Source organism: Mustelus asterias, chromosome 13 (assembly GCF_964213995.1).
Source record: "Mustelus asterias chromosome 13, sMusAst1.hap1.1, whole genome shotgun sequence".
Lineage (NCBI taxonomy): Eukaryota > Metazoa > Chordata > Chondrichthyes > Carcharhiniformes > Triakidae > Mustelus > Mustelus asterias.
Genome location: NC_135813.1, coordinates 64,540,026 through 64,551,140, shown reverse-complemented (window position 1 = coordinate 64,551,140; position 11,115 = coordinate 64,540,026). Strand labels below are relative to the sequence as shown.

Here is an 11,115-nt window from a genome sequence, read left to right as displayed (position 1 = left end):
TGGAATAAAGGAGTCTCCTTTCCATCTGGCAACATCAATGGAAAGGTCAGGATGACTTAAGACATTTAAAGTTTATTTATTAGTCACCAGTTGGCTTACATTAACACTGCAATGAAGTTACTGTGAAAATCCCCTAGTCGCCACACTCTGGTGCCTGTTCGGGTACACTGAGGGAGAATTTAGCATGGCCAATGCACCTAACCAGCACATCTTTCGGACTGTGGGAGCAAACCCATGCAGACACGGGGAGAACGTGCAAACTCCACACAGACAGTGGCCCAAGCCGGGAATCAAATCTGGGTCCCTGGCGCTGTGAGGCAGGCTCCCACAAGCAACACAATCAATTTCTTCCCATACAATTTGTTCCAACACAATTTTAGCAATGCCTCATCAAGCATAAAATGCTCTGCCAGACATTCAGGCAGGAAAATTATACCGTTAAAAAATACTGAAATGGTGCCTTGTTGATGACACCTTGTGGTAGAGTTGTGCTACTGTTATCCAGAAGGAGAAAAAGACACTCAAATCTCCTCTAAATAAAGTACCTTCACTAGAATACCCCTCTTCTTTCTAATATTCAAGACCTGACACATCAGATTACCTTTTTAGAGAACACTCACTCACTACGGGGTGGCACGGTGGTTAGCACTGCTGCCTCACGGTGTCAGAAACCCGGGTTCGATTCCGGTCTTGGGTGTCTGCGCAGAGTCTGCACATTCTCTCCATGTCTGCATGGGTTTGCTCTGGGTGCTCTGGTTTCTTCCCATAGTCCAAAGGTGTGCAGGTTTGGTGGATTGGCTATGCCCTTAGTGTCCCAAGACCGCAAGGAACTACAAAAGGTTGTGAATGTAGCCCAAGCCATCACGCAAACCAGCCTCCCATGCATTGACTCTGTCTACACTTCCCGCTGCCTCGGCAAAGCAGCCAGCAGAATTAAGGATCCCACACACCCCGGACATTCTTTCTTCCACCTTCTTCTTTCGGGAAAAAGGTACAAAAGTCTGAGGTCATGTACCAGCCGACTCAAGAACAGCTTCTTCCCTGCTGCTGTCAGACTTTTGAATGGACCTACCTTGCATTAAGTTGATCTTTCTCTACACCCTAGCTATGACTGTAATACTACATTCTGCACTCTCTCCTTTCCTTCTCTATGAATGGTATGTTTTGTCTGTATAGCACGCAAGAAACAATACTTTTCACTGTATGTTAATACATGTGACAATAATAAATCAAATCAAAAGATGTGTAGGTCAAATGGATTAGCCATGGTGAATGTGTGGGGTTACGGGGATAAGGTGGGAGAGATACTCCGGGTAAGATACTCTGTCCGAGAGTTGGTGCAGACTTGATGGGCCGAATGGTCTCCTGCTGCACTGTAGGGATTCAATGACTCTCAAACAAGGCAGCAATCTTTCAGCAATATCCCAGACAGTTTTCTGGTGAAATGGTTAGAGTAATGTTGGCTTGGGCACTGGGGGAACTCTTCACTGAGCCAAGCACCTACATAAACTACTCTGTGTTAGAAGTGGGATAGGATTAGCCAACAAAGAATAACGTAGATTTCAGTGCTCATTGTACCCTCTTAAATATTGGATCAGCAGGCCCCGCCCAGACCCGGAAGCAAATCAGAATCCCCGCCTCTACTCTGCGCCCATTGGAACAGGGCTCCCGAGGGAGGTGACTATCGCTGTTGTGAGTGGTCAGCTGCCTTGTCAATCAGTGAAATGGCTACATTTCCTGTATAGCAGTGTGGAGCTAAGTGGATTTCAGTCACTGAAAGCAACATGGTCCGCTTCAAGTCCAGGTAATTGTGAACATGGTTAATGTACTCTGTAACTTGTGGGGTAGTGATCCTGATGGAATATAGAGAGTTAAGGAGCTTCTTAATAACAAGCTGTGATTAGTTTCCTAAGGCATGCTTTCACTGTTAAAGCTGTAACCTCCCTCAAGCAGGTAGGACTCAGAATATCTAAAGTGTTCAAGTGTTGCAGCTGCTAAATTAAAGTCAAAGAAATTTCATTTGATCTGCCCAGGGAACATTCATTAAAGATATTTTATTTAAATTACCAAGTGGAAATTGATTCAACAAATCCAAATTTCTGGAGTTTCAGACCTCTACATCTTGATTAGGTAGTTTTAAATCTCAGCCCACATTCTGTTAAAATACATAGAACATAGAACAGTACAGCACAGAACAGGCCCTTTGGCCCACGATGTTGTGCCGAGCTTTATCTGAAACCAAGATCAAGCTATCCCACTCCCTATCATCCTGGTGTGCTCCATGTGCCTATCCAATAACCGCTTAAATGTTCCTAAAGTGTCTGACTCCACTATCACTGCAGGCAGTCCCTTCCACACCCCAACCACTCTCTGCGTAAGGAACCTACCTCTGATATCCTTCCTATATCTCCCACCATGAACCCTCTGAATGGATGAAACAAATTGTGTTGGGCATAAGAACAAAAAATGTTCAATAGGTCAAAGATGTTTGCCGTTAGTGTCCTGGGATTGTGGTCAGTGCAGACTCGATGGGCCGAATGGCCTCCTTCTGCACTGTAGGGTTTCTATGATTTCTATGTGCAGGTTAGGTGGATTGGCCATGCCCCTTAGTGTCAGGGGGATCAGTGGGGTAAATACATGTGGTTACGGGGATAGGACCTGGGTGGGATTGTTGTCAGTGCAGGCTCAATGGGCTGAATGGCCTGGCGGCCGGAGGGGTTAACATTCAGATCTGGGACTTTTCATCAGAACTGGAATGTCAGGGTTGTTTTACCATCTCATCCTTTCTCTCAAATGTCCAAGCACCAACTATTTTAGACCTCAGTGATATTCTAGAATGTATCTGTTGCAGTGGGGAAGATGATGGACTAAACCACAGGATGTAGGAACAGAGGTAGGCCATTCGGCCCAGTGAGTCTGTTCTGCCATTTGATGAGATCATGACTGATCTGATAATTCTCAACTCCACTTTCCCACCTTATCCCCATATCCTTGATTCTATCTCAGCCTTGAAAATACATAACGACCCAGCCTCTACAGCCCTCTGCAGTAAAGAATTCCATGAATTCGCTACCCTCTGAAAGAAGAAATTCTTCCTGACTGTCTTAAATGGGTGGCCCCATACTCTGAGATTATGCCCTCTGGTCCTAGATTCTACTGCAAGGGAACCAACTCTCAGCATCTACTCTGTCAAGCCCCCTGAGAATCCTACATGTCTCAGTAAGGTCGCCTCTCATTCTTCTAAACTCCAATGAGTACAGGCCCAACCTACTCAACCTCTCCTCATAAGAAAATCCCTCCATACCCGGGATTGACCTGGTGAACCTACCCTTGACTGCCTCCAATGTCTGTATAATCTGCTCACAATGGTGAGGTCACTGAACTAGTAACCTAGGGACTTGAGTTCAAATCCCACCGTGGCTGCTGGTGGAATTTGAATTTGGTTAATATGATCTGGAATATAAAACTAGCCTCAGCGTTAGTGACTATTAAACTACCATTGGGTGTTGTAAATCTGCTGTCCTTACCTGGTCTGGTTTACATGTGACTCCCAAGTCCACAACAATGTGGTTGACTCTTAACTACCCTCTGAAATGGCCGAGCAAGACACTCGGCTTGGGGGAAATTAGGGATGGGCAACAAACGTTGGCCCAACCGGCGACACCCACATCCCATGAAATAATTTTTAAAACTCCATGAATATCTAATTATTTTGTTTCTGAGCTCAAAAGGTACCAAACTCAAGAAGGACTAAAAGTCGTAGGCAGAATTGGAAAAGTTGAAAAAGGCGCTGCTGTATTGCAAAGTTACCCTGAACAGATCACAAGGTAACAATCACCTCCTTGTGTCCCGAGGTGATCCTTTGTGATTATGTTGCTTTGTGTACAAGTAACCACCTTCCTACTGGTGTCTGTTACCAAGGTGCCAACTTGTCTGGTTGGGAATGTGAAGGGATGAAGGTCACTTTGGTCTTCCTTGTCTTCTTGCCACAAATCCCAATGCTGACTAACAGCAGTGAGATGAACCAGGGCGTTGGGCAGGGTGTTGACGCTATTTTTAAAAACATTCATTAATTGGCTGTGGATGTCACTGGCAGATTTCCTTCTCTAAAGGACATTAATTTTAAGTTTATTTATTAGCGACACAAGTAAGCTTACATTAACACTGCAATGAAGTTACTGTGAAAATCCCCTAGTCGCCACACTCCAGCGCCTGTTCGGGTACACTGAGGGAGAATTTAGCCTGGCCAATGTATCTAACCAGCACATCTTTCAGACTGTGGGAGGAAACCCATGATGTGGAGATGCCAGCGTTGGACTGGGGTAAGCACAGTAAGAAGTCTCACAACACCAGGTTAAAGTCCAACAGGTTTATTTGGTAGCAAATATGGTATTTGCTACCAAATAAACCTGTTGGACTTTAACCTGGTGTTGTGAGACTTCTTACGGAGGAAACCCATGCAGACACAGGGAGAACATGCAGACGCCACTCAGACAGTGACCCAAGCCAAGAATCGAACCCGCGTCCCTGGCGCTGTGAGGCAGCAGTGCTAGTCACCGTGCTGCCCACAGTGGACCCAGATGGGTTTTGATGACAACCAACAATGGTGATCATTAGGTTTTTAATTCCAGATTTTTATTGAACCATCTGCCATGGTGGGATTTGAACCCAGTGAATTACCCTGGGTTCTGAATTACTAGTCCATAAGATATAGGGGCCGAATTAGGCCACTCGGCCCATCGAGTCTGCTCCGCCATTCAATCATGGCTGATATGATTCTCATCCCCATTCTCCTGCCTTCTCTCCTTATTGATCAGGAACCTATCCATCTCTGTCTTAAAGACACTCAATGACTTGGCCTCCAGAGCCCTCTGTGGCAATGAGTTCCACAGATTCACCACTCTCTGCCTGAAGAAATTCCTCATCTCAGTTTTAAAGGAGCGTCCCTTCACTCTGAGATGGGCTCACGAGTTCTAATCTTTCCCACTAGTGGAAACATCCTCTCCATGTCCATTCTATCTAGGCCTCTCAGTATTCTGTATGTTTCAATTAAATCCCCCCTCATCCTTCTAAACTCCATCGAGTATAGACTCCGACTCCTCATATGACAAACCCTTCATTCCTGGGATCATTCTTGTGAACCTCCACTGGACGCTCTCCAAGGCCAGCACATCCTTCCTTAGGTATGGGGCCCAAAACTGCTCTCAATACTCCAAATGGGGTCTGACCAGAGCCTTATACAGCCTCAGAAGTACATCCCTGCTTTTGTATTCTAGCCCTCTCAACATGAATGCGAACGTTGAACTTGCCTTCCAGTGACATTACCACGACGCCACCTTTTCCCCATTGGTTGGTTGCTAAGAACAGCTGCTATGTAAAATTGTGTGAAACAGTAAATATCTAAAATGTCTGAGCAAACTTGTGACATTTCTGCACATGCAGGTACCTCCTATGTGAGATAGTGTTCGAGAACCCACAGTCCCGCCAGTGTATTGAGGAGAGGAACATCTATAAAACAGTTAAAGATGCAGTCGTCCGAGCGCACGGTGACTTTGGCTTTGGCTGTTGCTCCTTATCTCTGGCAGGTTTGTAATGGAAGCTCCACAAGAATTAAACTAAAAGCTGAATGTATTAGTTTGGAGCGTTGCATTAAGCTGGTATGTTCTGTAAAATTCACTGAAGAAGTTGCATCCCTGTTCAGTAATTTTCATTTCCCCTAGACCAGACATTAGTGTGGGATTTTTTTTGTATCTTGTGTTTGACCTGTGCTGCGATCCCCAGTTTGCACTGAGTTATCTGTTCTCCTGCAGAGCTGCAGCCAGTGTTCCAGTTTGCCACAGTGCCTGTGGGTGAGAATGAGAGAGATTCGGTTAGAGTTCTTTTTCCTGAGCACCGAAGGCTCTTAGAAACTGCATGATGTAAATGCCATGAATGACTCTTGACTCGGACACTCCTCTTTCTTCCTGGAGAAAATGGAGGGAAGGAGAATCCCTACAGTGCGTAAAGAGGCTATTCAGCCCATCAAGTCTGCACCAACTCCCTAACGGATCATTGTACCCAGGCCCTATACCTGTAACCACACACATTTACCCTGCTAATCTCCATAAGCTACACACCTTGGAGCACTAGGGGCAATTTATCATGGCCAGTCCACCTAACCCGCAAATCTTTATCTTACCCAGGCCCACACCCTGCCCTATCTCTGTAACCCTACACATTTAGCATGGCCAATCCACCTAACCCACACATCTTTGGATTGTGGGAGGAAACCGAAGCTCCCGGAGGAAACCCACGCAGACACGGGGAGAATGTGCAAACTCCACACAGACAGTGACCCAAGCCGGGAATCGAATCCAGGTCCCTGGTGCTGTGAGACAATGGTACTAACCACTGTGCCACCCCAAAGTGGAGATGCCAGGGATTGAACCCGGGGCCTCATACATGCAAAGCATGCGCTCTGTCACTGAACTACATTCCCGATTTGCGCCAGTAGTAGGAGTGTGCGGAGCCTATTCATGCCAGGAAGCCAGCTGCTGAGCTGCAGGGGCGCCAAACACGGGTGCCCCGATCTCCCATTGCATTGTGTACAGTTTGTACACAGTACATTGGGAGACCTGTCACTAGCCCCACTCACCACCGCCCCCCCCCCCCCCCCCCCCCGCCCCCCGGTTCACCCCCTTAGGCCCTGCCGGGCCCTGTCCCGACCACCCGTGGGCCTTCCATGGCCTCTGGTCCCACTGGTGAGGTCATCACGTCAGGTCCCCATTGGTGGGGAACTTGTGTGATCCTCGCCGGTGAAGACCTCCACCAGTGAGGGGGTAAGTACAAGTGAGCCCGAACCATTGGGCCCAGGCCTCACTAATCACATTTAAATTGACAAATGAATATTCAAATCAGCTTTGTGCCTGATTTCACCGGCAGAACGGCAAGATCGCAAGAGGCAAGAAACCAGGTGCGAGCCCGATTTTAAAAATTTTTTGCACCCAATCTTACCGTCACATTCATCAACCAATGTGACAAGTCAGAAAGATCACCTCCATGGTACCACAGCAATACTCCTCGCCATTCTGCATCTATTAATGGTTGTGTGCAGGTGCCGTTTAGGATTTTCCTCCTTTTGATTGTCCTGGAATCTTCAGGAATTAAGGATGAATCTACTGGCTTTTGATGCAACCTTTTTTTTTCCTTCGACCTCTTTCACTTCTTACACAAATTATGGAGAGCCTCCAGGAATGCGCCTCGCCGGGGTCTGTAACCCGAGTGTTGCCTAAAGCCTGGAGGAGAACCTCGAATATTGAATCTCCCGCTTTTGAGGGGGAGAGCTGACTGCTGGTAATTTAACCTTTTGTAAATGAGGAGAAACTGTTTCCACCGGAGGAGGCTCAGTAAGACCATAAGACATAGGAGCAGAATTAGGCCACTCGGCCCATCGAGTCTGCTCCGCCATTCAATCATGGCTGATATTTTTCTCATTCCCATTCTCCTGCCTTTTCCCCATAAGCCCTGATCCCCTTATTAATCAAGAACCTATCTATCTCTGTCTTAAAGACAGTCAGTGACCTGGCCTCCATAGCTTTCTGCGGCAAAGAGTTCCACAGATTCACCACTCTCTGGCTGAAGAAATTCCTCCTCATCTCTGTTTTAAAGGATCGTCCCTTTAGCCTGAGGTTGTGCCTCTGGTTCTAGTAGTAACCAGAGGGAATGAATTTAAGATTTATCGCTGCATTCCAGAGGTGAACTTTTTGACATGGAAAATTGCTGCTTTCTGGAATACGCTGTCTGAAAGAGTGGCAGAAATAGATTCAATTGTAATATATATATTCATACACACAATGTAACTAAGAAAATGCTCTGGAATTTAACATTAAATTATATAAGTGGGCTTGTCTCTTATTTTTTACGTACAAAAGCCAACTAGTCTTGTCCCAGCCAGTTTTCACTTTCCTTGAGATGAGAGTAAAGATTAACAGTGCACAGATTCAGTTTGGAACTTTCTTTCAGTCAGCCTGCTTTGAATCCTAAAAAAAAAACCACCGTTAAAATACACCAGATGATACTGACTGTGTTTTCTTTGTCTCCCTCTCTCAGTCAAGTACCTAAATGCCTACACAGGGATCATCTTAATAAGATGTCGAAAAGACTTCTACCGACTGCTGTGGTCAGCCCTGCCATTTATCACCTTCTTGGAGAACAAGAACCAAAGATTCCCATGCTTTTTTAACACATTGTATGTTGGAGGTAAGAATGCTGGCACTTTTTTGATCCAGAATTTGCCATTGAACCATTGCACTTGTCCCAGTTATTGCCTCGTCCACTAGGTATATCTAGTGCTGCTTCTTCTCCACCTTTTTGTCTTAAATCCCTATATTCCTAATATTTGTAAAGTTATCTGTCCTTTTTAAGAGAGCACTGTTAATCATAATGAGTTTTGGTCCTTTTAAGGTACTATCCGAACCTGCCAGAAGTTCCTCATCCAGTATAACCGCAAGCAGTTACTGCTTCTCCTAAAAGATTGTAAAACTAAAGGTGAGGAAATTTTACTTTTGAGTTGGTATTTTCAGAGGCCGCCCGTCCCCACTGCCTGTCGCTTTCAAAACAACTTCAAAATCAGCTTAAATGCAAATTACTGCGGATGCTGGAATCTGAAACCAAAAGAGAAAATGTTGGAAAATCTCAGCAGGTCTGGCAGCATCTGTAAGGAGAGAAAAGAGCTGACGTTTCAAGTCCAGATGGCCCTTTGTCAAAGCTAAAAGGCATAGAAAGTGGGAGGTATTTATACTGTAGGGTGAGGGGATGAAAGATGTCATAGCCACAAAAACAAGAGGAAAGGTTGCTATTGTTTTTGTGGCTATGATTCATCTTTCATTCCCTCACCCTACAGTATAAATATCTCCAACTTTCTATGCCTTTTAACTTTGACTAAGGGTCATGTGGACTCAAAACGTCAGCTCTTTTCTCTCCTTACAGATGCTGCCAGACCTGCTGAGATTTGCCAGCATTTTGTCTTTGGGTTCAAAATCAGCTTGGTTGTTTTAAATGCTGTGATGTGTCTGGGTCCTGTTTACAGGGTACCTCTGGCGCAAATTATATCACATTGACAGAGAGCTAAAGGAAGCTAAATGATTATAGGCAGCATGGTTGCACAGTGGCTAGCACTGCTGCCTCATAACACCAGGGACCCAGGTTCAATTCTGGCCTTGGGTAACTGTGTGGAGTTTGCACATTCTCCCCGTGTCTGCGTGGGTTTCCTCCGGGTGCTTCCTCTCACAGTCCAAAGATGTGTAGGTTAGGTGGATTGGCTGTGCTAAATTGCCCCTTAGTGTCCCAACATGTGTAGTTTTGAGGATTAGCAGGGTCAATATGAGTGGTTACGGGGATAGAACAGCATCCCCCTCTCCCTGCCCTATGATCTCTGCTGACCTCCCAATAACTTGGCTGTTTGTGAGAAGCAATGTTAAGGAAATAAATCAGCCAGAGTTCCTTAAGAATTGAATATGATTGTGTCTTGGCTATGATAAAACCACTGGTTAAATCAGCTACTGCCACGCACTCTGTGCTTACAAGGAGAATTAGCACTTGGGCTGGCTGCAAGAGAAACTGTCCAACAATGCAGCAACCGCTTCGGAGGTGGAGAAAAATATAGACAGGAAAAAGAGCTCTAAAGTGGATGACTGAGATAAAATAACTTTTTTGTATTTTTTCACCCATCCAAACAGGTGTCGAGTGTCCTTAACCTTTTTGTTCCTTCCTTTCAGGGGAGAGGGAATCTGTTCAAAGATCTATCTTGAGTTGTTCAGTAAAGGAACTGGAGGAATCAGATGATTAAATATCTTTTGAAAACAAATCACTGGGTAACTGTGAAGAACTACTTCCTCCCTTGTACAATTTCAAGGTGTTTGGCTGCAATACAAACTGCTTGTAAGATGTGTAATTTACAGCTGATTTATAGAGCTCACATCCATGAACAGGCACAAAGGGCAACATCTCCAACTGCACTATTGCACAATTCCCATTTTCATTACAAGGCTGTCTTGTTGCTACAATATTGAAATATGAAACATTCCAACAATCCTTGCCAATAAGGGACATCAATACGAGTGCAGCACACCATTACTATTGGATGCTGATCCTTGTGGGCACAGTCCCATCCAGGAATGTGGAATCACTGGTCTGCAACCATTTTTTTATTAAAATGTGTGTTTTGCTGGCCTTTGACCTTTACAAAAATTGAGACACCTAAGCACTCCATCTTCAGTAGACAGAACATCAGCCATGATAGGAAACAATGTTTTTTTTAAATCACTGGTTTATATATGTAAATGCTACTGGTATGTGTGCAAGTGATTATCTACAGCATACTGCATTTTTGCAAATCTTGCCTTGTGTACAAACTATTGGATTTAAACAGCTACAAAATTAGATATTTTAATTTGACTTGGCCTATTACATTTGTAAATTTTATGAAACCCAAGATTAAAAATACTGCCAGTGTTAAGGATCGATTACAAATCAATAATCTGCACACTTCTGCTTTTTCTTGGCTATTTATTTCCTTCCATCACAGCAAGTTTAAAAATTCTTTCATGGGATAGGGGTGTTGCTGGCAAATTGTTGCCCATTAACATTGAGCTACTGCAGTCTATTCTGTTATAGTTTGGTAAGCCATTTCAGTGGGTAGATAGTCAACTTCTGGAGTCCCAGTAGCCAGACTGGGTAAAGGTGGCAGATTTCCTTCCTTAAAAGGGCATTAGTGAATTAATTGGTTTCTGACAATTCCATGGTTACCATTAAGACAAGCTTTGAATTCATGTTTTCATAGAATTCATATTCCACCGAGGTGGAATTTAAACCCATAGCCCCAGATTAGCCTGGATTACCACAACTTCCCTAGCCATCTTGAATTCAGTTAGGACTTTATAGCTTTACTAATTTAGCTACTGCATACAGATATTGAATTACAAGTGTAAATTTAAACAAACTACAGAATGATCCAAAAAAGGAAACATTTAATTTTCAGCAGGCAAAAAATCTAACTGGTATCTAGTGTTAATTCTCACTATGAACCAGCCTGTTTGATCTCAAACTGATCAACTAACCCCCATCCTCTTGTGCCAA

At 44.5% G+C, this 11,115-nt stretch overlaps 1 protein-coding gene across 1 annotated transcript; it reads left to right on the top strand.

The window, feature by feature from the left end:
* The first annotated feature begins 1,718 nt into the window (after nt 1–1,718).
* Nucleotides 1,719–10,527, top strand: pop5 (POP5 homolog, ribonuclease P/MRP subunit). Its single transcript, XM_078226948.1, has 5 exons — nt 1,719–1,804; nt 5,443–5,585; nt 8,089–8,238; nt 8,443–8,526; nt 9,756–10,527. Exons 1-5 carry the CDS (start codon nt 1,785–1,787, stop codon nt 9,824–9,826), a joined length of 468 nt encoding a protein of 155 aa, XP_078083074.1. The 5' UTR covers nt 1,719–1,784; the 3' UTR covers nt 9,827–10,527.
* The last annotated feature ends 588 nt before the right edge of the window (nt 10,528–11,115 follow it).